Consider the following 26,628-nt stretch of genomic DNA (forward strand, 5'->3'; position numbering starts at 1 on the left):
AGCACTAGAGCCTTTGGGAGCTGGAGGAGGCAGGAAGGATCTTTCCCCTGGAACCTCTGGAGGAAGCCGGGCCTGCCACACCTTAATTCTGGACTTCTGGCCTCCAGACCGGGGAGACCAGTGCCAGCTGCAAGCCCCCAGTGTGCGGCACTTGCTGCAGCAGCCGTGGGAAGCCAAAGCCGCCAGGTGCTGGGCTGACCTTAGGACAGACCCTCGACAGGAGCAGAGGCGCCTCCCGGATGCCTCTCCTGGGTCTGCATGGGCTTCTCTGCGGGACGCGGGCTCCCTGAGAGCAAGCGCCCCCAACTGAAACACGAACCCAAGAGAAAGAGAGGGCAGAGCGCATCCTTAACACATGTCCTAAAACTGGCATTTCCATTTATTTCTGCATAGAAGTGGGCATCAAAAGCAGACACTGACATGTTGTTCAAAGGTGCAGCCATACTATTTTTACTTTGTGCTAAAACCTGGGCAGTGGAAGACGATGTAGGCCATTAATGGGATGCCTGGAGGTGTCCTGGACATTGGACTTCAGTTACAAAGTCACGAAACACCTTCAGAGGTAGCCACCTGTCCACCCAAGAACAGGGGACACAGGATGGGGTGGAGGGTGGGGTTCGAGCCCCCAGGACTGCGCTGGGCTGTGCACAGGGCAGAGGGCACATCTGAGGCAGGGTCTCCTCCTCCGTGTCACTCACAGACATGCCTGAGGTGTCCAGATGGGCACAGAGCTGAGAACATGTGGCCACATTTGTCGTAAGGACTCAGATCTTCATTTTATGCTCAGAAAAATGGTTAAAACACAACAACATGACTAGTGTTGACATCAGGGAAATTGAGCCATGACTGTGCAGCGGCGCCATGGGACTGGGGCCTGCCTGCCAACAGGAAGGACTCTAGGCCACGACCCAAGGCCCCTGGGCAGGACCTCTGCGACTCTCAGCCCTGAGCTATTCCCCAGGTGACACAACGGCCGAGCATAGCCTCCAAGGGAAGGCGGGAGCAGGAGCCGCGGTGCTCAGCTGCTAGGTCAGCCTTTTCATCCGCCGGTTGTGCTTGTCAATAGTCAAGGTTGCCCGGTCCACAGCTGCAGTGATGCCATCCAGGGCCTCGTCCTGCCTCTCCAGCTCTGCCTCAGCATCCAGGGCCAGCCCCTTTAGCTTCCTCAGGATCTGCAGAGAAGCACAGAGGATGGGGGCTGCTTTCCCGTAAACTCCCAGACACACGATATTTTCCCATCATTTTTACAACACCTAATACCTGCTGACCATGTGAGCGGGAGGGAAGAAGCACACGGGTTGCGCCTCAGCTCTGCCGCCACCTCTCAGGGAGGTCTGTCCATGTGGTCCCCGGAGGCATCTGCCCTCAGCACCTATACACGGTGGTCTCTGTGGGACACCACCACGTGTATGTGGGATCCCCACCCATGTAGCCGGTCACTGCTACTATGCCTGTAGGCATCCAGGCACTGAACCACAGGCTGACGTGGGAAGAGCAGGATGGAAAAAGAAAAGCAGGCCCCTTTTCCTGTCCACACACGCGAAGCGCCTCACATGCAATACAAGCCCGACACAAACAGTCAGAGCGATGGCGGAGCTACTCCACATGCCCTGCTGGGACCCTGCCCGACTGGCTGGTGGGCTGCGGACATGGGACAGCCCACGGAAGTGCCACAGAGCCATGGCGGAGTCCATACTGGAGCCATGGGGGAGGGTGGTGCCCAGTGGGGTGGAGGGCACAGGGCAGGCTCCTCGCCTAGTGTGTGACTCATATCATACTCCACATAGTTTCATTTATTACCAGCCTATGGAGACAAATTGCCGAGCCTGGGCATAAAAACTTCATATGTTGGAGCAGACAATGAAAAGGAATACATGGTTCTCCCAGTTGGTTAGAGCACGGCCGTGTAAGACCAAAGTCAAGGGCTCAGATCCCTGTATCAGCCAGCCGTCGAAAAAGAAAAAAGAATACATTTGAAAAGAAATGCTGGTGACTGGCCACTTGCAGTACATGTTGACACTCTGCTTCAGGAAAAGTTTCCGGTCATTGGTCAGGTCAAAATAAAGGTACTGTAGAACCTGCCTTGTTGGGGGAACCCTCAGTGCTGACTGACCCCATGGACTGGCCGGCTTCAGGAAAAGTTTCCGGTCATTGGTCAGGTCAAAATAAAGGTACTGTAGAACCTGCCTTTTTGGGGGAACCCTCAGTGCTGACTGACCCCATGGACTGGCCAATGGCAGAGCCCTCAAAACTGCTCTGTGATGGTGGCAAAAGGCCATGACCAGATGGGGCCATGACTCCAGAGGGCCCCTGCAGCTCCCCTAGTAACAGCTCACCAGGCCCTGACCTCCCCAGCTCCACCAATGACACGCAGAAAACTCTGTGTCCTGCAGGGCTGGGCTGGGCCAGGCAGAGTCACCAGCAGCCCAGCCAGGGGAGTGGCCCTACTGTGCCCAGCAGGCTCTCGCCCAACCCCAACGGGAGGCCTTGTCAGCACATGGGACATCCGATCCAAAAGAACCAGAGCCAAAGTGGAGGTAGCCAGGAGAACAGTGAGGCCCCGCTCCCTCCACAGGCCACGAGGCTCCTGTGAGCTCACAAATGCAAACACACTGTGAAAGCTGGAGGTCCCACCAGGGTGGCCTCTGCCCGTGTCCCCCTCTGTGCAGATGGGGACAGGAAGGGCAGGAGGGTGAGGCCACAGACAAGTCCATGGCAGAGGTGAGCCAGGCCATGTGCTGCGACCCCCATGTGAGAAGGGTGGTGAACAAACTCCTGATTCAGCTGTGGCCCAGGTCATAGCCTTCGCACGCCCTCTGGGAACTGGTGGGAACTCCGTCAGTGGAGTCATTACTTAGCAAACTGGACGGGGCTCTGGAAAGTATACGGTGGGGTCAGTGGCTGTGGAGGGGGCGGTGGTGACCTCACCCACCAGGTCTTTTCCATCTCTCATTCCTGTGAGCTCATGTGGCCACTGCCCAGACAGCAGGATGAGGAAGGAGAGGCCCAGCTCACCGCCCTGCTGAGCAGGTCCTCCTGCCACTTCTTGGTCAACTGCTCCTTCCCCGGTCACCTCCACCTTCAGTGGAGTCCCCAGGCCATGCTGCCAGGTGCACAACGCCTCATGGGAGAGGAGCCTGCTGTGTCCAGCGAGGAGACCTCCCCCGGGGACAAAGGGTGGCCACACAGCCCAGGGAGCGCTTCTGAGGCAATCGGTTTAGAATGCGATTCAAGGTTATTTTAAACTGAAATGTCTGTCAGGACCACAGGCTCCCCAAGAGTGGGTTGCTGCAGGCTGGGCTTCGAGACACATCCCCCATGTGAAGCCTGCATCTCCTCAGCCACTGTGTCCTCTAGAAGAGATGAAAATCTGTCTTGTGTATGTGCTGATAATAATAGTGATGTAGAATATTAGGAGACAAGAGAGAAGCTAAAGAAGAAAATGAGAGTGCCCATCACCTGAATCACCACGTGGCAGAGTGGCACTGTCAGTAACACAGTGGCACATCTGTCCAGCTCCTTCTCTTTCCCAGTACCCGCACGCGCACAGATGATACTCTGGGACTGCAGCATACACACGGCTGTTTCCCATCTTTTCCATCCCCCAGCTAACCTAAAGAAAGGCTGAGAGAAATGGCACCCTGGCAACACCCCACAATAGCTCTAGGAATTTTTGTGCATGTTTTACCTCAGTTAATCTTCAAAAGACTGTTTACAAACGAGGCCAGCAAAGGCTGGGCGACCACACATCCCTCCAGATGTCCAGGTGAAGACTGAGGCCGCACCTGCAGGTCCCTAGAGGAGGCAAAGTGACTTCACAGGGACTGGCAGGAGGGCAGGGACACATCCCGGGGCCATCTCTATGACATTCCCCATGTATCCTGATGTCCATCACTCTCTTCCTGAAGAGGCTGAATTAACTGCCTGTGCCTGGTCCACAATGAAACAGCAGCAAAGGCAAGAATGTTTTTGGATCTTTGTCTAACATGCACAGTCACAATATGCATTTGTAATAAATATGTGACCAAGACCAGCTTATCTCTGTACACGTTTTGGGTGTTTCACTGTGTACAGAGTTGAAAAAAGGGCTATTTCCTATTCAACTCTGATTTGGAAAAAATTCCATGAAGTGCAAGGGCTGGAAATAGAATCATTCCAAAGAGGCAGGTGAGACCCTTGGCCTGCCTGCCAAATTTGCATTTGAAAGTAATTGATACTGCCAAAGTACAAGAGAGATCTTCACGGCTACTAGGTGTGCAGACAAAGGAAATTACGGAGTTAACCTTCAAATTCCTAGTTCCTCTGGACACCAGTCCAGAGTCTTTTTCCTCTAGAAGGAGATGAAGTAATTAGCTGGGATTGTGTGCATTCTGCATAGCAGGGATGGAAAGAATGGGAAATGTGAGGTCTGGCCAAGTCATAGCAACAGTCTCCGTGGCCTGGGACAACGAGCCACCACACATCACTATGTCCAGCCTCGGAAATATCGGGTGGCCTCTCCGGAGCCCTCCTTGGCTGTGAGTCAAAGGCCAGACTGGAGAGGGGCTCTTCCCTGTCCCATGACACTAATGCCTGAACCTGGGGATCGGCCAGCTCCAGCCACGGTGCTGCCTGTGTGGAGGTCACCTGATGCAAAGAACGTGGACTGTTAGCAGAAATGACTATTATGAACTCCACAGAAGTGTGCTCTGCATGTGCGCACAGGCAGGACACACATGCACCCATGGCCTGGGAGGGCACTTTTTAAGGAACTGCAGAGGCGCTGGGAGCCTCTCAGCCCATGAGGGGTCGGTTCTGCATTGACGGGATGCAGAGCAGCTCTGGGGGAGCAGGCAGGAAGCGGAGGCACGACTCCAACAGACAGTCAGTGAGCGAGGCAGACGGGGCGGTGGCCACGATGGCTGCGACATCTGCATAGCACGGGTCCCTTTTCTCAAGAAGCCATGGGGCAGACCTGTGCCCCGAGGAGCTGTTCTGCAAGAAGAGCCTCCGTCTCAAAGCCCCACAGGACTCAGGACAGGTGCCACCAATGCTACTGGGCCAACACCACACCAGGCGCAGCACAGGGGGATGTGTGGAGAGAGCTCGGCATCCTTGCCATGTCTACGTTGTTTAGAAAGACAAAAGGTAAATAGTGGGGAAACAGCTCAGTGAAGCAGACAGAGAGGGTGTGTGAGCCAGGGCAGATGTGTCTAAACATGGCAGTGCCACTGAGGTGCAGAGCTGTGGACACCCACATGTGGAGCATTGCAATGTTCATATCAGGTACTGGGAGCGAGGCTGGGGTTGGGAGACCATCTGCCCTGAGTGTGTTACAAGGCTGCCTCACTGAGAAACTGTGACTTTTCTTGCAGTGAGAAATTAACAACCATTTAAGAACAGAGCTGGGATAAATCAAGCTGTCTGCAACTCAGAACAGCTCTACCAGTTGGGGCCATTAATACGCCACAGGGAAGCGGAGGGGGAAACTTGGCTTTCGCCACAGCCAAGGCTTTGGGGGCCGTAAAGAACATTCTCTGCCTGGATCTGTCACACGTGGCGCTTGCAGACCACCCTGCAGTCCCCCGCATCCCCACTGCATTCCTGGAGGCCTGGGGTGGTCTGCGGTGGTGGGGTGGATGGGGCTCTCCCTCCCTGGGAAGAGCCAGCATGAGACCAGCCACGCCACTTCTGCAGGGACTTGGTGCGTGAGCTCGCGTCTCCGAGCTCTACCAGTTGGGGCCATTAATACGCCACAGGGAAGCGGAGGGGGAAACTTGGCTTTCGCCACAGCCAAGGCTTTGGGGGCCGTAAAGAACATTCTCTGCCTGGATCTGTCACACGTGGCGCTTGCAGACCACCCTGCAGTCCCCCGCATCCCCACTGCATTCCTGGAGGCCTGGGGTGGTCTGTGGTGGTGGGGTGGATGGGGCTCTCCCTCCCTGGGAAGAGCCAGCATGAGACCAGCCACGCCACTTCTGCAGGGACTTGGGGCGTGAGCTCGCGTCTCCAAGGAGAGTCACACCGTGCCTGCTGGCTGCGCTCGCCCAACCTGGACTGCAAGATCCTGGGAACTGTCTTGTGTTGTCTTGTGGAGCAGTGCAGCTTTTGCTGCCAGATCCCAGACAGTGCCCCAGTGAGAGCCTTGCATTAGGAACGCAGGTAGTCCTCCCCAGACACTATCTGTGGGCTCAGCTCATGCATGCCTGTGTCTCAGCAGTGTCCTCCAACACATGACAGAGGGGATGCACTGGAGATGTGGCCCTCACGGTCATGGGGCCACGGGAGGCTGGGACTCAGCCACACGGCCAGACCAGATCCAGAGCAGGCCCATTCTGCAGGAGGGGACGGTGTTGGAGCCAGCACTGGGAGTGAGCCATGGGTGAGGGGCTGCAGCATCACAGCCCAGCCATCTCGGCAGGTGCTACCCACGTCCAGCTCTGCCTTCAGGCTGCAGACACACAGACGGAAAGACAGAGTGCGCTGCCTGCCGGCCACCACACATCATGCTCACATATGTCCAATACAGTTCCTTGGTGTCAAACACAGCACAAGACCTCCTTCCTAGCCTGAACCCAAACCACACTAAACATGTTAAAAAGATGTCAACAATGGATAGAACGTCTAGACAGGAGATCAATAAGGACACAGAAGACTTGAATGATGGTGCAAACCTACCAGCCCAAGAGACATATGCAGAAGCCACGGCCCCAAACCACAGAACAGCTAGAATGTTCTCTAGGACAGGCCACAAGCTGGGCAGCAAGTTTTGGTGAACTTAAGGAGACTGAAATGATAGCAAGCATCGTCTCTGACCACCGTGGAATGAAACCAGAAATATGGAAAAGTAGAACACTCATAAATATAGGGAAATTAAACACCATGCTCTTGAACTACCCATGGGTTGGGGAAGGGAAATTAGTAAATTCTTTGAGACGAATGAAAAGGAAAACACAACATACTAAGGTACTAGCAAACTGAGTCCATGCGGGATCGATCCAGATACGGGGATTTCAACATAAGAAGATTAATGTGATACGCCATATTAATAGCATGAGGGAAAAACCACACGATCTGCCTGACTGACATGGAAAGGGTACTGCCAAGGCCCAGCAGCTTTCGTGACAAGCACACCAGGATGTCAGGCATGGGAGGAGCTTCTTCAACATGGCAAGGGCACCTGTGAAAAACACATAGCCCACGGCATGGTCAACAGGAAGACTGCGAGCTTCCCCGGAGCAGGAGCAGGCAGGATGCCCGCTATTACATACGGTGCCCAGGGCATCCACGCTGGGAAGGAGGTGGTAAAACTAGCCCTGTTTGCAGATGACATGATCTCACACGTATAAACCCTAAAGACTCCACAAAACAACTGTCACAGCTGATAAAGGAATTCAGTAAAGTTGCAGGATATTTAAGATGAACACAGCAGAAATCAGTTGTGTTTCTCTACAGCAGCAGGGATGAATCAGAAAAGGAAATTAAAAAAATAATTCCACTTATAATAGCATCCAAACGAATGAAATACCTCGGAATAAATTTACCCAAGGATAGTCTTCTTCTTATTATTATTATGATTTTGGTGGCTGGTAGGTACAGGGATCCGAACCATGACCTTGTTGTTATAAGGCTGTGCTCCAACCAACTGAGCTAGCCAGCCAGCCTTTAAATTTATCCAAGAATAAAGACCAGTACACTGAAAACTACAAAACATTGCTGAAAGAAATTAAAGACCTAAATAAATGAAAAGACATGTGTGTTCCTGGATTGAAAAACTTAATAATGGCAAAATGGCCATTCTTCCCAAAGCAATCTACAGAGTCAGTGCAACCCCTATTAAAATTCCAACAGCTTTTTTTTTTTTTAGGAAATAGAAAAGCTATCCTCAAATTCATATGGAGCTAAAGGACTGGGAATAGCCAAAACAGTTTTCAAAAAGAAGAATGAGGTTGGAGGAATCACCCTTCCCAATTTCAAAACTTCCTACAAAGCTGCAGTAACAACACAGGGACTCCAGACCAATGGAATGGAATTAGAAGATGAACCAGAAATAAACCCACATGGCTATGGCTAATGGATTTTCAACAACGGTGCCAAGACCATTCAATGGGGAGAAAATAGTGTGTTCACCAAAAGCTGCTGGGACAACTGGATATCCATATGCCCAATAAGAAGTTGGATCCCTGCCTAGAAAGAACAAAACACACACAAACTGTGTTTGTCCTATTCTCACAGAACAATTACCAGCACAGAAGACCCACTTCTGACTCCTGTGACCAAGTGTGGGGGTTTCCCCCAACCAGCAAGCAAGCAAGCTGGGAGTTCTCTAATTCAATGCTGACACTATCTACCGGGATATAGCATCCGATCCCATAAGGTGAGGGCTCAGTCCCCAAGACTACTCCACCCCCCACTTCAGATGCCAGTCACAAGTCCAGGCCTCTGGGACTTATGACCAGTCAGCTGTAAATGAGGGTTCCCAAAACCACCTCCTTGGGTTCAATAGGTTTGCTTGAGTGGCTCACAGAACTCAGGGAAACATGTACTTACTGTACCAGTTTATTATAAAGAAAATTACAAAGGATATGGATGAAGAGATGCATAGAGTGAGGTATGGGGAAGGGGCGCAGAGCTTCCTTCCTGGGCACAGCACCCTCCAGGAGCCTCCATGAGTCCAGCCATCTGAAAGTTCTCTGAACAAAGCCCTCTTGTGTTGTCACAGAGTCTTCATTACATAGGCAAGATTGACTAAGTCACTGGCCCCTGCTGATCAACTCAACCTTCAGGCCCTCTCCCTGGAGATGGCGGGGGTGGGGGGGGTAGGACTGAGAGTCCCGCCTTGGTCTTTCCTGTGACCACCCCCATCCCGAAGCTACCTAGGGGCTGCCAGCCATCATTAGCATAGGAAAAGACTCATCGCTTTGGAGATTCTAAGGATTTTAGGAGTTGTATGTCAGGAGATGGAGATGAAGACCAAATAACACCCCCATCCCGAAGCTACCTAGGGGCTGCCAGCCATCATTAGCATAGGAAAAGACTCATCTGCTTTGGAGATTCTAAGGATTTTAGGAGTTGTATGTCAGGAGATGGAGATGAAGACCAAATAAATATTTTCACAATATCACAACCCCTCACTCTGTATACAAAAATTACTGCAAAATGGATTAACCTAAGAGCTAAAACTACAGAACTGTTCGAAGAATACACAGGCATAAATCTTCTCTACTCTGGCTCTGGCAATGGATTCTTAGATATGACACCAACGAGAGAAAAAAAACAGGTAAACTAGGCTTCATAGGAATTAAAAAATCTCATGTACTTATACTATAAAAAATTTGACTGGCCCTTGTCCCTGGTTCCTGGGAGGGAGAATCTAAACATCTGGAATTTCCCAAGTAATAGGGGGGCCTTTGTTATCCACGAGCCTGGAAATGGAGTTCAGTCATGCTGCCATGATGAAACCCCAATAAAAACTCTGCACACAGACTCTGTGCAGTTTCCTGGCTGGCGACATACAGATCTATGGGGTGATGGGCCCTCCCAGTCTCACTCTGTGTGTCCCTTTATTTGGTTGTTCCTGGTTTGAGTCCCTTACACTGAAGCTGTGATGGTTAGGACCAGTGGTTTCCTGAGCCCTGGGGATCATTCTCATGGGTTACTGAGCCTGAGGGGGGTTGTGGAACCCCAGGATGTGGCCAGCTGGTGTGAGTGTGAGCAATTGGGGAGCAGCCAGTGTTTCCAGAGGGGCAGCCTTGCAGGGCTTAGGTCCATCAGCTGTAGGGTCTGAGCTAACTCCGGGTGGGCAGTGCCAGAACCAAATCACAGCTGTGGGGCTGGAGTCAGAATGGCATCTGAGGATGTCATCAGGAAAGTCAAAAGACAGCCTACAGAACGCAGAGGATATGTGCAAATCGTGCATCTGATAAGGGCCTCACCTATAGAATGTGTAAGGAACTCCCACCACTCAGCAACAGAAAGACAAACAACCTAATTATTAAGCAACAAAAGACTTGAACAGATAATTATCCAGAGAAGACCTGCAAATGGGCAATAAGCCCACGAAAAGATGTTCATCATCACTGGCCACCCACATCATCATATGCCAATTAAAACCACAGTGAGATGCCACCTCACACCCACCAGGCTGGCAAGAGTCCTTTTGAAATGGGAAAGGAGCATTGGCCAGGACATGGAAGACCTGGGGCCCTCACAGACAGCCAGGTTTGTGAAACAATGGTGCAGCACTGTGGGACCCAGTCTGGAGGCTCGTAGAAGTTGGAGCCTAGAATTACCATGCCATGACCCAGCAATTCCACCCCTGGGTACACAGTAGTCCCCGCTTATCTGCGGTTTCAGTTACCTGTGGTCAACTGCAGTCTGAAAATATTAAGTGGGAAATTCCAGTAATAAATTAGTAAGTTTCAAATTGAGCTGTTCCAAGTTGCATGATGAAATCTCATGCCATCCACTCTGTCCCCCCGTCGGATGTGGAACCTCCCTTTGTCCAGTGTCTCTACACTGTCCACACCACCAGCCCAGCAGTCACATGGTAACCATCTGGGTCATCAGACTGTCATGGTTTCACAGTGTATGTGTGTTCTAATCACCCTTATTTTGCTTCATCATGGCCCCAAGGCACAAGAGCAGCAAGGCTGATCTATTTTATTATTAGCTAGTGTTGTTAACTTCTTACTGTGCCTACCATATCATATAAAGTTTATCACAGGTATCTGCATACAGGGAAAACACAGTTTATGTAGGGTTTGGTACTGCAGTGGATTGAATTATGTCCCACCAAAATTCACTGAAGCTTGAATTGTGTCCTCCATGTTTTATGTATTAGAAACTCAGCCCCCACTGTGACTGTTAAGAGGGTGGGAAATCCTACTGTGGTAATTGAAAGGAGGAGCCTTGAAGAGGTGATTGGATTGTAGGACCATGCAGTAGTGAATGGATTAAAAATGGTGGTCAAGGGAGTGGTTCTGAGGCTTTAAAAGGAGAGAGAGCAGAACCTGGCACATTCTCTCTGGCTCTCTCTGCTGCACCACTTTTGCAATGTGATACTCTGCTGTCACTTCCACCACCACCAAGGCCCTCGCCAGACGTGATCCCTGGACTTTGGACTTCTCAGCCTCAGAAACTGTGAGCAATAAATTTCATTTTCTTATAAATCATCCAGTTCTGAGTATTTTGTTATAAGCAACAGAAATGGACTAATACAGGTACTATCCATGGTTTCAGACATCCACTGGAGGTCTGGAAGCTGTCCCCTGCAATAAAAGGGGACTACTGTATACCCAAAAGAATTGAAAGCAGGGACGCAAACAGATACTTGTACCTGCATGTTCATAGCGACATCATTCACAATAGCTGAAAAGTGGAAACAACCCAACTGCCCACTGACAGATGACTGGATGAGGAAAACATGGTATACATACACAATAGAATACTACTCTGTCATAAAAAAGAATGAAATTTTGCCATTCACAGCAACATGGACGAGCTTGGAGACAATCATGTTCAGTGAAACAAGCCAGATACAGAAAGAGAAATACTTCATGTCCTCACTCCCAAGTGGAAAGCTGAGAAAGTTGATCTCACAGAAAGAGAAAGTGGAACTGTGGACCCTAGAGGCTGGGAAGGGGATGGGGAGAGGGACAGGGACAGGCTAATGAATGGACACAAAATCTCAGCTAGATGGCAAGAGTAAGTTCCAGTGGTGTGCAGGAGTGCTAGGCATCTACAATTAACAATAATTCACTGCACAATTTCAAACGGCTGGAGGAGGGGCGTCCAACTGCTCTCAATACAGGGAAATGACAAATGTTTGTGGTGATGCATGCAACCCTTACCCTGCTTCCATCGTCACCCCGCATGCACATGGATCAAAACATCACTCTGTTCCCTGTACGTATGTGCAATTACTATGTGTCAAAAAAACTTTAAAAATGTGTCTCTATGCAATGGAATATTATTCAGTTAGAAAAAGGAATGAAATTCTGACACACGTGACAACACTGATCACCTTGTAAACATTACGCTGGGTGAGATCAGGGGGACATGCAAGGTCACACACTGTCCACTCGTGTGCAGTCCCTAGAGCTGCTGGATTACATAGACACAGCAGAGCAGTAATCTCCAAGGGATGGGAGGATGACATGGAGCTACTGCTGACTGAGAACATAGCTTCTGTCTCGGGAGGTGAGAAAGGTCTGGAAATAGACAGAGGCGATAGCCGCACAACATCATGAATGTACTTAAAGCCACTGAGTTATACACTTAAAAATGGTTACAAAGACAAAATTATGTTACGTATATTTTATGACAGTAAAAGAAGTTAATAAAGAGACATTTCACCCAGTTATAATATGTATTGCCTTCCAGAGCCGGCACTCAGTAACAAAACGACCAGTCATGTCATTAAATAACAACTGGAAACGGAGAGACGACGATGCCCAAGCCCCTGGCGGGCACCCCTCTGCTCCCCTAATATGTATTGCCTTCCAGAGCCGGCACTCAGTAACAAAACGACCAGTCATGTCATTAAATGACAACTGGAAACGGAGAGACGACGATGCCCAAGCCCCTGGCGGGCACCCCTCTGCTCCCCCTCGTGTCTGCTGGCACCTTCACTGCTGGGGGCTCTGAGGATGTGGGGAGTAGGCACACCTGTCAAAGGCAGCTCACGGCTACCAGCACCCAGTGCACGTGGAGCCAGACAGACAGCTGTAATGGACACGTGTAAGGAAGAGGCAATGGCTTCCCAAGACTCAGTTCCTGTCACTGGACACCCGAGTGTGCACCTCTGGATGAGTCAAAGCTAAAACCAGCATCGCAAAACCCCCCAGCCGCGGAAGGAGTAGCCTGAGAAGGTTCAGAGGAAGGCACAGGACAACAAGGGAACCTGAGGGGACAGGTAAAATGTCTGAAATTATCCCACCTCCCTGCCCATAATTGTCAAGGACTCTAAACTGTTCACAGGACAGAGCCTCAGCCCCCTGCCCCTGCCACAACCTGTTCTCACTCCTGAGTGTCACTCTGTGATGCTGGTGCCTGGGAAGCCATGTGTGGGCTCCCTCTCTCATGGGTGATTCCCATGCATGCATTGGCACACAAAGGGCTGTGACAGCCGCCCCCCACCCCAGGTCCTCCTGTGCAGCCCCTGGACAGCAGCAGGTGCACACGTTCACCTCAGGCTGAAGGATGCCCGTTGAGTGCAATTGTCTTACAAAGACCAGGTGCAAGAAACAACCGACTGGTTGTTCCCTAACTAGGAGAGGATGCAGACAAAGTGAGGAAGGTATGAGATAGAGACAGCAGGGACCGGCGACAACAGGCCAGGGAGGCAGGGCTGCTGGAGAGGATGAAATGTGCCTGTAGTTTCTAAAAAGGAAAGGAAATAAAAAGAAATAACAGGACACTGATTCCTTAAGGTAGCTTCACAGCAAGCAGAAAATTCCAGGATTATTTCTGGAAGGTTCCAGCAGATGGCCAGCCCTGCTGAGCCAGCAGGGGGTTTTGATGCAGGCCACGCCTGCCAGGCTCCTGCCGGTGGAAGAGGAAGGCCGGATGAACACCCAGCACAGGACGACACGGAGAAACGAAGACAGAAGTGCTGCATGCACCTGAAACGCTCTGTGGCCGCGCCACATTGTATCATCACATCCATGGCCTGTGACAATGATGAGGCTCTACAGATCTTGTAAGGAGTGGCCATCAGGAGCACGTTGGCCCCACAGACCTGCCCAGTGCACAGCTTCTCCTGCGGCCATGACAGCGGTCCCCGCCCTGCGATCACCCCTCTGCAATTCCCATCACCAAGGCACGTCTCAGCCTCATGCCTTTAACTGCATCTGCAACAGAAACCACAGCTGCATGGAGGAGGGTTTCTGGCATTTTTGTTTTCCCCAGAAATTTAACTCATTCCTATGTATGCCTGAGCTTCCACTGTGCAGCTGAGAATTCCTCCCTAAATGTGAAACATGTGCTGCAGTTCACAGAGAAAGCCGCCAGTGAGGCTGGGTTGCTCCCATCCCTGCATCCGTCCCCCACCACCCCACCCCGACCCTCGGGACCACCGCTCCACCCAGGCGGCCCATCCCTCCTCCTGACCACGCACCTCCACGCCAGGGTCCTGCTGCGGGGCATCTGCTATTCCCAGGCATCCATGCTGTCACAGGGAAGACAGCAGCCCTGCCTCACTCCTGCCCTCACCCGCTCCTCCTGACATCCCTCCGACCCTGGACTGGCTACGGGGCATACAGTGGTGGAGACTGGATGTTTGGAAACTGGAAGGGGCCTCACCATTGGAATTAACAGGGAAAATTCCCACTTTTTCATCCAAAAGTCTGTTCCTGCTTCAACCTAAACTCATAGAGAGCATGTTGGCCACAAGACGCCTTCACAGGGGTGGGGTGGGGATTCAGATCCCAGCAGCCCAGGCCCTGCACTCCAACAGCCCTCAGGAAGATGGCCAGGGGAGCCAGGCAGCACGGCCTCCACCGGACGAGGGCTCTTTGAAACCCCAAGCAAACAGCACCTGTCCCCAGTGAGCTCTGGCGTCCATGGGCACACTGGGAGTGACCAGTCACCTGCAGGTTGTGCTGGTCACAGCTAGAAAGCAGCACTTATATGTGCCATTCCCCAAAATGACTGAGAACAGGAGGAAAAAGTGACAAGTGGTATCTGTTTAAAAAATATCAGGTAGTGAAGATGAGCACTTTTTTCCCAAGAAGGGGATTGCTGAGCTCGAGGGAGTTTATGCCTGTGTGGACATGTGAGGTCAGAATTAGTTTTTAAAAATGGGTTTAAGGATGGACTGTCTCTACAGGCCCAGATGGCAGTGGCTGTGCCTCCTACAGGATGTGCCCTGCAGGCACACGTGAGTCTTCAGAGCCCAGACCCCATTGCCCAGTCACGGGACGAAGACTGAGGTGTGAAGTGCAAGGTCCCTGCAGAGTGGACAGCCTGGTGGTGCCAACAAATCCATGGCAGGGACGAAGGGAGAGAGAGGGACACCACACACAAAGGGCCACTTCCTGGGCAAGCGGGACACGTGGTCTGTGGGTCCTGACCCCAGCAGACAAGTGAGCACACCCTTCTTAACAGGAGGATGTGTGGAGTGAGCACTGACTTGACACAGTTGATGATTATTCATTTATTTTATTTCATTTATTTATTATTTTTTTTGGTGGCTGGCCAGTACAGGGATGGAACCCTGTTATCAACCATACTCTAACCAACTGAACTAACTGACCTGACCAGGAACTTTTTTTTTAATAAAGTAAGAATGGCATGAAGGTCATTTTAAAAATAGTTGTTGGGCTGTCTGGTTAGCTCAGTTGGTTAGAGTGCAGTGTTATAACACAAAGATCAAGGGTTCAAATCCCTGTACTGGCCAGCTGCAAAAAAAAAAAAAAAAAAAAAAGTTCTTATCTTTTAAAAATACATACTGAAATATTTACAAACAAAATGATATGATGACTAGGTACTGCTTCAAAAATTATTTAAAAAGTAGAAAGAAAAAGCTATTATATTGTCCAGCAATGATACAGGAAGACAAACTACTTATATCAAACGTTCAGATTTCAGCTTCTCAGGCAGAAAGTGGTCTGCCTCCCTAAGAGCCCAGCTCCTAGTGTGTAAGAGCTGGGGAAGCCACATGTGTGGCTGTGTGTGCCTGTGTGCAGCACACGGACGGAGCACACACACAGGGCACACATGCGCACACACGTATACACATGTGCAGTGCACACACGTACACACACAGCACATGTACACCTGTACAATGGGCAGAGGTGGCTGCCTGGGTGACCATGTGTGCATGGGCATGTGTGTGTGCACGCCGTGAAGCACACACCTTGGCTCAGGCCCTGCCCTGCCTCTCCTCTGTGGCCAGGGGGTGTGGCACCCAGGTGGCACCTGCAGCCTTCCAGGTGAGAGGCCAGCCTGGATCAAGCACGTTTTCAGGCAGGAGGGAGAAGATCCCCCTTCCCCACTGAGGTGGCGCTGGGAGCACTCACCTGCATCAGCTGCCGGGCGTCCCCTTCAGACAGGAGCGGTTGGCTCACCTGCAGTGGCAGTCCACCCTCCTGGCTGCCTGCGGGCAGCTCGTTGTGCACGGCTCGGCCTAGCAGACAGGATGCTGGAAGAGAAAGTGGGCAGTCAGTGGAGGCCTCTTTTGAAGGTGTGAACAGCATGAGCTGTTCAGGATTCACAAAGAGTGACATTTCAGATGGTTGTGGCTCTTAGGACTCACAGAGGTTTCCATGTGCACCTTGAGGTCCCTGCCCCGCCCCAGCCATCTGAGCCCACACTGGCCTGAGTCTGTTGTGCTGCAAACACGTGGGCTGATTCTGTAAACACCTCTCAGAAGGAAGGCCCTTTATCCAAGAGTGGTTTTCATTTGGGAAATACCATAAAGACCTGGAGCGTACAACACAAGAATGGTTGAATCCAGGTGAGATGCCCAGGAGACACACTACGGGGACCACAGTCATGTCTGAGGGTCCACGTTGCATGGTCCCGCAGAACACAGGAAGTCTAGCTGAGTGGGCAGGGGTCACTCAAGGTCGCACTGGGGCAGGACAGCTAAGAGGGAGGACAGGGTGTCTCGTGGGCTCAGGGTGATGGAACACCTGCGTGCCAGGCAGCGTTGCCTGAGACCTGAGTCTGGGCAGCCATTAGCAGTGCACTGAGCACCGGCCGAGTGGCTCTGGCCACCACGCAGAGTCACCTGTCCTTAATTTGGAGAACTGGCCCCCCACCTGCAGCCTCAGACCGCAGGGCCCAGATAAGGGTGTTGGTGGAAGTCCAACGTTTGCTCTTCTCCACACACAGACTGTCCCAATCCAGCACCAAGAAAACAGAAGGCAGAGGGGGGTAGAAGGTGGGTCACCTCTCTCCTGGGCCCTCCTGGCAAGCAGCATCAATTCTTCTGTGCCTGCAAGCTGTTGTCAGATCCACTGTCAGAAAAGGAAAGGAACAGGAAAAATATGGGGGCAAATGCTCTTGCTGGGCCTCAGGGCAGGAGCCTGAGTGGTTGCTTTCAAACACACACACACTCCTTCAGTCTCAGCAGATGTATGTCCCCTGACAGTGCCGGTCTTGCCTGAGGACCAGCGGCAGGTCTCTCAGGGACCCTACAGAAGAGGAGGGTCTGGGCTACGTGATCCAGGCACCAGGTCAGGGGAGGGGAACTGTGTGGGGCCGAGACTCCTTCCTTGCTGCCCTCTGGAAGAGAGGCCCTAACTTCACACCTGACGCCCTGTGGCCCCACCTGGGAAGCCCATTTCCACAGACCCCCACAACCTTAGAGTCTCACAGAACAATGCCCTCTGGACATATCACTCAGCCGGTTGCTTTTCTATTTCATTCTTTAAAAAATAACTTGGTTGCAACCAACCAAACTGCTTTTTCAGCTCATGTTTGCAACATACTTGTACCCTAGATGCGGTCTCCAAAGTCAGGGTTTGCCAATCAGCAGTTCTGTTAGTTTAGCAGTGCCAAGCATGGGGTGCACATGTGCTACCCCTTATTAAGGGGTGCCTGAGGACAGGCCCTTGTCTGTGGCAGTCAGCAGAATGGCCCAGCCACAGGACAGCAGCAAGTGTGTCACCCGGCCTGGAGGGTGCGTGACCCCCCAGCTGGGGCCCAGCGCCCGCCTGCTCCTCCCATCTGCGGTGCAGCAATCCTGTTCCAGGCTGTGTGTGAGCCTCCTCCATGGCAGTCTTGGCACTGGGCAGGCCTTGGGCTCTGCTTGTGACTTGTTGATGGTGTACGGGGCACCTGGCCACAACACGAGCTGTCCAGAGCACAAAGCAACTATGCTTCCTTGGCTGTGACCTGGTTTCACTCAGCACAGAGAACCATATTGTGGAAACAGACATACTGACTGTTTTTGAATTTCAGCAAGTGGGATTTTGCTCACGCAACCAGAAAGGTGACATACAAGATTTTTCTTCATGGATGCTACTAATCACAAGCATACGCACTGAGTTGGAGACATCTGTCACAAGTTGGGGTCAGCCGGGGTCCCACTGTGTCAACAGACCTTCTGAGAAAGGCTAACTTGTTTCTGTACACATTGGGTTTCTCAAGTCATTAATATGCTCAGCTAAACAAAAGCACAGGTGGCTCACAGTGAAAGGGAATGAGAAGCTTCCCAAGTTCCGGAAGTGAGGAGGGTCACAGAGGACCCTGAGCTCCCGTGCACCACGCAGGCTGCAGGAAGTCCCTGACCAAAAGTCCGGCTGGCTCAGTCCAGCCTGTTGGGCCATGACCAATTCCTTGCCCTCAGCCTGGCCCCCACCGCCACGTCTGTCCCAGGGACACCTCCCTCACTCAGAGTACCCAGGCTTTGTGGGGTCTGCGAAGCTCGCATAGAGGGCAGGGAACATACAACATGCACATTCATCCACACGGGAGGAGTGGCAGGAGGAAGCTGACGTGGAAAGAGACGTAAAGGATTCCAATTAAGTCATACCTCACATTTCCAAGCTCAGGGAAATGTACAGCACAGAGTTGGGTGCTGGAGCCTTGACAGGGCTCGGGAGGGTGAGAACCTCAGACCCCCCCCAAGGGTACAGTGAAGCATCCATGTCCCTGGAGACCTATCCTGGGACCCACCCGAGGTCACAGCGTGATGCCTGCATCCCCAGGGAACCCCTGAGGGCCCACCAGGGCTCGCCAGCTACTCCACTGAAGCTAGAACTGTTCTGCCCCCGAAGATGGTCCAAGCTGATGGCTTTGCTCAAAGACAACCTTGGTGCCCAGGCATTTATCTCCACACAGGTGTGCGTGTCTTTGGCCACCTGGCCCTGTCCTGGTGCAAGGCACGCCACAAGGACAGATGGAGGACCTGGGCGAAAAGTAGAGCAGACACGAGGTTACTGGGAGTGGCAATCTCAGGCTGGGTTCCAGGGTGACCGAGGGTGCCCGGAGGCTATGAAACCAGGCTCTGGGTGGCCTCGGAGAAGGTGGTGCCAGCACACGATGAGCACAGAGTCTGTAAACAAAGAGCCCTTAGAAAGTGTGACCATGCTCACCTGACAGGATGTGATGAGCAAGGCCCCTCGCCCTGCAGCCCCCTCCCAAAACCACAGCCTAGAATCATCAGGACAAGCAGGAGACAAGCCCCATGCAGACACCTGACCAGCCCCAACCAAGCCTCCCAGAGCTGTCCCAGGCATCCCAGCAGAGTCTGCAAAGCCAGCAGGGCCCAGGGGAGCTGGGAGCCGGGAGGACCAAGGTCCTGGGGGTCTATGGACAGGGGAAGGAGGTCAGGTGAACAGGGAGAGTGTCTGGGTACAAGATGGGTTCCAATTATGAGCAGTATGTCAGCCCAGGATTCTGGAGGGACCATGGCTATGGTGACCGAAGATGTGATCAGCAGGGCAAGCTGGGGGCAGGGGGACCCTCTTCTGTCTCCACACCCCTCCCTGTAAATCATAACTTATTCTTAGGTAAAGCAGTGACTTTGAAGATGCTGAGCAGAGAAACGGCAATTTGCAACTGTGTCTTCCTGTGGGGAGCTCCCCACCTGGCCAGCGGGGCCACAGCCCTGAGTCTGCATGATACATTACTGCAAGTCTCAGAGGGTTTCATCTTCGAGAGCCAGTGACCAGCACAGCAAGACTGCCACCCTGTGGCCACACACCCACCAAGCACTTTCCAGGAGAGGCTGGGATTTCTGAGACCACAAAGTCAAGGTTTCCAACTCCACTGCGTCTGCAGTTTCCAGCCAGGGTAGCAAAAACAGACACCCGCAGAGGCACCAGCTGTCACATACAACAACAACAGCCAGTGTGTCCAGGAACACGGTGACATTCTTGGTAAGTCACATGTCAACTGGTCACCCGAGCTCACACGACACTGAGGGTTCCTGTGCTGGGTCTCCAAGCCCACTGGCTGCATGGAGCACACACCCACAACGTCACAACATGGGAATGGCACTTCCCACTCATCCAGATGAGACACACTCTGGGACGCCCCACGGGAGGCAAAAGCTAACACTCTGGTGAGAAGCCATGTGTCATCCTGCAGGTAGCCATTCTGTCCACATGCACAGAGGATCCTGGGACGGCCGGGCTTGCACGCCTAGGTGAGGCTACAGTCCCCATAACTCAGTCAAACCATCTGGGTACTGTGCGCAGTGGCTACAGACCTTTCCATGTGGCTAAAGGCCATTGTTGCATGACCTTAAGTAAGGGATGTCACCCCAACAAGCTACGGGGGGACTGACCCATCAGCTGAAAGTCCTCAGAAGCACATCCAAGGCTGCTGTGGAAGATAAAATTTACCCTAAGAACCAGAGCCCAGCCTTGGCTTGAAAACACACTGGCATGAAAATTCAAACGACACCATGTCACGCAAAGATACACAAACCAGCCCAGCAGTCCCCTCAAACACATGGTCTCCAGCTCCACGTTCTCCAGCAAGACGCTCAAGACATAGTCACCCGTCCATAAACATCACACCCTCCTCCCCGAGGTCACTCGTGCCTGGGCCACCTCTTCAGTTCTCCTCATGCTCTAGCACAGCCACTATTTCCCAGGATGTCACACCCTCCTCCCCGAGGTCACTCGTGCCTGGGCCACCTCTTCAGTTCTCCTCATGCTCTAGCACAGCCACTATTTCCCAGGATGTCACACCCTCCTCCCCGAGGTCACATGTGTTTGTGCTACCTCTTCAGTCGTCCTCACTCAAGGACACACCCCGTCATGTTTGTGGTCAGCCTTTCTCCTAGTGCGAGACTCATGCCTGTGTCTGACCCAATTGTGACACTCGGCCTGGTGACTTCCAATCTTGTCGCATGGAAGGCTGGATGCCGTGGTCCCTCTCATACCATCCCATCCCTCACTTTTGTGTCCACACCTCTCTCTGAAACCCCTTCCTAAACCCAGAAACATGAACATGGTATTTTTTTTGTCAATCAAGTCTCGAGCTCTTCAGAAAAGGCATGCAGGTTTCTGTTTCATAGCATTATGTCCCTCAACAGGGGGCTTGCTGTTGCTGGGTGGAAGAATCGCCGACACCCGCTGGTCTGTCCCCTCCTGCCCATCCTCCCAGGGACAAGCCGTGCGGTCACGGCATGATGTGCCCAGCACACCTGGTGGCAAGCACTCCTCCCGCAGGTAGGCAGAGCTGCTCCAGGATCGCAGCTGCCTGCACAGCCGCCCTCCTTGACATCTGAGAGGTCAGCTGCTGAGTCCTACCTTGACATAGTGACCAAGGAAAAATCTGGAAATGCCAAGAAAGTAGGTTTTTAAATTACAATTTTAAATTAAGTATTTCCAGCATTTTGGTGCTGCAGGACCAGCTCTATTTTTATATATATTTCTTTTTGAATCTTGAAGCCATCTAGAAGAACAATCACAATATTCGTGTGATCAGGAACAGGTTATTGAAACTGCAATCAATCACTTAAGAGAAAAGAAACCGAAAAGTAACAAATATTTCTCTTACTTTTAACAGATATGAGGCGATGAGAGTCCATAAGGAAAGACCATCACTGGTGGGCACGTCACACCTACACTAGACACCACAGAACACACATGGAATTTATACACTACGCAGCTGCCGTCGACTGGATGCCCCCAACCTGAGGCTTCATCCCCACTGTAACTGTTGAGGGTGAGAAATCCTGTTATGGGAATTGTAAGATAGGGCCTTGAAGAGCTGACTGGGCTGCAGGACCATGACACAGTTAATGGGTCAATAATGGTGGTCGGATGCCCCCAACCTGAGGCTTCATCCCCACTGTAACTGTTGAGGGTGAGAAATCCTGTTATCGGAATTGTAAGATAGGGCCTTGAAGAGCTGACTGGGCTGCAGGACCATGACATAGTTAATGGGTCAATAATGGTGGTTGGTCAATAATGGTGGTCAGGGGAGTGGTTCTGAGGCTTGAAAAAAAGAGCACATGAGAGTCTCTCTCTCTCTCTCTTCACCATTTTGCCAATGTGAGACCCCTGTGTCACTGTCACCACCACCAAGCCCTTCAACAAATGTGTTCCCTGGACTTTGGACTTCCAAGCCTCCAAAACTGTAAGCAATAAATTTTGTTTTCCTATAAATTACCCATTTCTAGGTATTTTGTTAAAAGCAACAGAAATGGGCTAATGTAATAGCTATGCTATACATATATATGACTCAGATATATCCATATGGACATGTATTAGCTATAATGCTAATATTAGGAAATAGAGTATTTTATGACTTTGGGATTTCTTTATCAGGGCTCAGAAACAAACTGCGCTGCTACCAGGGCTTCCCACACAGAGCATTCACCACCACGGGCATGCAGGCCTGGCTGTCTCTCTGGAAACCCATGCCTTGTCAGCCACTCACCTGCTTGCCAGGCAGGGCAGCTCTGCTCTGCACGGGGACATGTTCTGGTGCTTCTGAGCATCAAGGCCTCTTCTGACCACTGGATCTTCCTGCTGAAGTGCACTTCTAAGATGGGGATGACTGCTGGCATCCGGGCAGACAGCACACGATAGGACACATCGGGCTTGCCAACAAACCGCTGGCGTAGGCTGATCTCATAGGGGGAGTGGATGTGGATGTCATCCACATTTTCTTTCTCAAACCTGTGCATAAGAACGGCACCGTGGTCGTGGATTTCCAGCCCGGACACCAGCACGGTGAGCCTTCCAGGCCTGACATGAGACTCTGTTCTCTGGGAAATAACAGCAGGCACTGTGAGCACTACCCCTTCTTTTCCAGAAGTTTCACAGCTGGCCACGGAGGCGCCTTCCCAGAGCTTCACTTCTGGTGGTGGCTTCCGGAGCTTGGAGCTGAAGGGCCACCAGGACGGAGACTCCAGTTCTGTCAGCAATCTAAGCAAGCAAACACAATGCAGAAGGCTGGTCAGTCAGTTTTTAAAGAGCAACTGTTTTTTATGGAAAGCTGCCTTAACTTTTGTATAACACATTCCATTTTATAGTACTGCTTTTCCATGAGCACCCCAAGAAGCAGAAATAGCCGGGATTGTTATCTCCATGTTTCAGAAGTGAAAGCTGAGGCTCAGGGTACAGGGACTAGAGATACAAAGCTAATAAGGAGTAAAGAGGTAGCAGAAATGCATGTCTTCTGACCAGAATATCACTCTTTTCACACCATGCTGCCTCCGCATGGGCAATTTAGATTCAAAATTTCTAGAGAGTCATCTAATAGGACTTTCTGCAGTGATAGGACATTTACTATCTGGTCCATCCACTGCAAGAGGCACACATGGCTGCTGGGCACTCAAAAAGCAGCCACTGCAACTGAGACGCTGAATTTTTAACTCAGTTCCATTCTCATGTGGTCAGTGGCTACCATATTGGATACACAATTCACAAGCGAACTCTAATAACACCAAAAAATATATCTAAAAAGTCAATAGAAAGAAGAAAAATGGGGGAAGGAAAGGACAAGCAAAGGAACAAATAACACATGGATCAAAAAGAAAACAGTGAAATGGTGGAATTAAACTTAATCATATTACCATTCACACTAAATGTAAATGGACCAAATACTCTAGTTAAAATTTATCACTCACTCATGTTAAGCTTCCAGTAAGCTAGAAATAGAAGGAAATTTCTTCAATCTGAGAAAGAGCATCTATAATAAACTTACACCTAAAATCTTGTTCAATGTAACATAAAACACCCTAGACCTGATGCAGAGGTGTTTCCCATTCCAGGCTCCACTCAAAACTAGTGGCTTTTTGAGTCGCTTGGTAAGAGGGATAGAGTAGCACCCCTAAAATGAGGAATATGTTGCCTCCCCAAATCCTAAGAGGCCCACTAGGCACTGTGCCTCTTTCTCGGTCATAGGAGGGGCCAAATGCAACCACTTATCCTCAGGTTCCACACCACTGGACCCTTAGATGTGTCTCTGAGGTGGGAGGTACCTGAATTTCTGTGGGACTTATTTCCCACCCTCTGACATATGAATGCCTTACTAGTAAGTCCAAAGTGGTGGCTACTTAATGCTCACTACATCCAGCCAGCCTAATGCCATTAACGTAATGGACCAGTGTGATGTCTTGTGGAAGGGAAAGGAGATCAAGATCCCTGGGAACTAAACCATGGCACAAGGCTGAGAGGTGCTGTGCCCCGAGGTGGAACAGTAAGTTGCACTGCTGGCCCTGCCCACTGGAAGCAACTGCTTCTGCTGGTCTTCAATAATAGGGTGGAGAAAACCACATTTGCCTAGCCAACAGCTGCACAGCAGGTACCAGGGGATGTGCTAATTCACTCAAGCAATGAACCACATCTAGTACAGCAGCAGCTGCAACTGGAGTCACTACCTGGTTAAGTTTAAAATAAGCCACTGTCATTCCCTAGGATCCATCTGTCTTCTGCACAAATAGGCTAGTGGGATGGGGATGGGGTGGGACTCACTGCCCTTGCATCCTTTGCATCCTCGAGGGTGGCACCGGTGGGCCCCTCCAGGGATGCAAAATTGCTTCTGGTTTACTTTGCTCCTAGTTCTAATGGCTTCCACTCAGCCTTTCCCACGATAATAGCCCTCACTCCACAGGTCAGGGAACTAGTGCTGGGATTCTCCCAGCTGTTGAGAACATCTCTTACAATCATGCATCTGGAACAGGGGAAACAACCACAGGCTAGGTTTTGGGAACCAGTGGACCCACTGTGAGTCAAACCTGGGCTAAAGTTCCACTGATCACTGGCCTCCACATGCCCCTCCTCTGACTGGAGGGCCACAGAGACATTCTGGGTCTCCTGGAATTAGTGTCATTTCAGAGCCAGCACCCAGTAGCCCCTGAAAGACCTGAGTATTTCCTTTCCCCAATGCACAGTCATCCTGGTAAAAGGCTGCAAGTCCCATTGGGGCAGACTGGGAGAAAGACTAACAGTATAAATCTTTGGCAGTGAAGTGCGGCTCTTCCCCAGTGGTCCTGGCCTCCCCTCCATTCAAGGGGTTCAGGGTCTGCAGACTGGCACCAGTCTGGGAACTGACTGAGGGGTTGTGACTCTTTTTTTATTCAAGTTAGATACTTACTTACTATTTTAGGCAGTTTTTACCAATTTTCCCCTGGAGGCTAAACACCTGTGATTCCCTCTCACAGGATACAGTTTTAAATAACCTCAATTTCCTATTAATTCCTTGTTTGAGGTTCTCAGAGTTCCTCTTAAACTCTGGATACAATAGTCTTGTTCCTCCTGAAGACAGCAGTGTGGGCCCACTGACTCTGGTTAAGGTCATGCATGTCATTTTGTCAAATGTGGTTGGTTTACGCATGATTTACGGTTTTTATATATCCACTTTTTAAGTATTAAAAAAAGTGTGGATGTTCCTCAAAAAATTAAAAATAGAACTACCACACGATCCAGCCATCCCACTGCTAGCTACATATCTAAAGCAAACAAAATCAGTTTCTCAAAGAGACATCTGGCCACCCACTCACCGCAGCACGACTCACACAAGCCTCTGCATGGAAGCACCTGAGCATTCACTGACAGAGGAATGCACGAAGAAGATGTGTATGTGCATGTGGTGGAATATTATTCAGCCACAAAGAAGGAGACAGAACCCTTTGTGACACAATGGATGAACCTGGAGGACATCCCATTAAGTGAAATCAGCCAGGCATGGAAAGACACATACTGCGTGACCTCACTCATACGTGGACGCTAAAAAAGCCAAACTCAGAAGCAGACAGTAGAGTGGAGGCGGCCAAAAGCTGAGAGGTGGGGACAGAGGACTGGGGAAATGCTGGTCCAAGGGTGCAAAGCCTCAGCTGTGAGAGGAGTAAGCTCTGGAGACCTAACACACAGCCAGGTGACTGCAGTTAACAATACAGTATTGAGTACTTGAGATTTGCTAAGACGGTCAATCTTTCATGTTCTCAACACACACACAAAGAAAAAGCAAAGAAAATGATAACTACGTGATATGGCACATATGTTAATTAGCATGACTGATAATTATTTCACAATGCATCCACGCATATCACAACATCGAGCTGGACACCTTAAATATGTACAATTTGGGTCAACTATACTTCAATAGGGCTGGGAAAAAAATCACTACATTCACAAAGGCTTTATAGAACAGTGGTTTAGTTCCTTAGCGATGTTAGTTTTTTTCTGGCTTGCTCTTCAAAGTCCTAAATCAGATTTTGTCTTTTTCTTCCATACAGTCTGTCTCTTGTACATTCTGGAGGCTAGAAACCACATCTTGTGACTGTTGGGGGGTTGCTCGCACAGAGGAGTCCAAGACCAACATTGGTATTACAGCTCTTTATTAGTTAACAGCTCTTTTTGGTGTTACAGTGCTTTACTGCTTACAAGAAAGGAGAGTACAAGCAAGCATCAGGCTTGTGTCTCCCTGAATGAGGGAAAGGGCCCGTCTTACATAGCTAAAAACTTCCTGCCCAAATTTTCATTTAGGTCTTCTTATGCAAATGGGGTATGCAAGTCTGTTAGTTGGCTATGAGACATAGCTCACTGGTCAGTTCTGGAGCCTAATTTACATGGGTGCAGGAAGCAAGCTAGGTTACAGAAGATAAAATTTGCGATTAAGACAGCCAAGCATGGGCCGGCCCATGGCTCACTCGGTAGAGTGCGGTGCTGATAACACCAAGGCCATGGGTTCGGATCCTATATAGGGATGGCCGGTTCGCTCACTGGCTGA

The 26,628-nt window shown here is 50.9% G+C and overlaps 1 protein-coding gene across 1 annotated transcript in view; it reads right to left on the reverse strand.

Annotated features, from left to right (window-relative positions):
* Positions 1–348: 348 nt before the first annotated feature.
* The window catches only part of LOC103601288 (synaptosomal-associated protein 47-like), a 45,606-nt gene continuing 19,326 nt past the window's right edge, over positions 349–26,628 (reverse strand). Inside the window, 3 exon segments of the mRNA XM_008585677.1 lie at positions 349–1,172; positions 16,002–16,123; positions 22,330–22,820. Of these exon segments, the coding sequence (XP_008583899.1) occupies positions 1,026–1,172; positions 16,002–16,123; positions 22,330–22,820 (760 nt within the window). The 3' untranslated portion in view covers positions 349–1,025.

This window comes from Galeopterus variegatus, unplaced genomic scaffold (genome assembly GCF_000696425.1).
Source record: "Galeopterus variegatus unplaced genomic scaffold, G_variegatus-3.0.2 Scaffold3665, whole genome shotgun sequence".
NCBI lineage: Eukaryota > Metazoa > Chordata > Mammalia > Dermoptera > Cynocephalidae > Galeopterus > Galeopterus variegatus.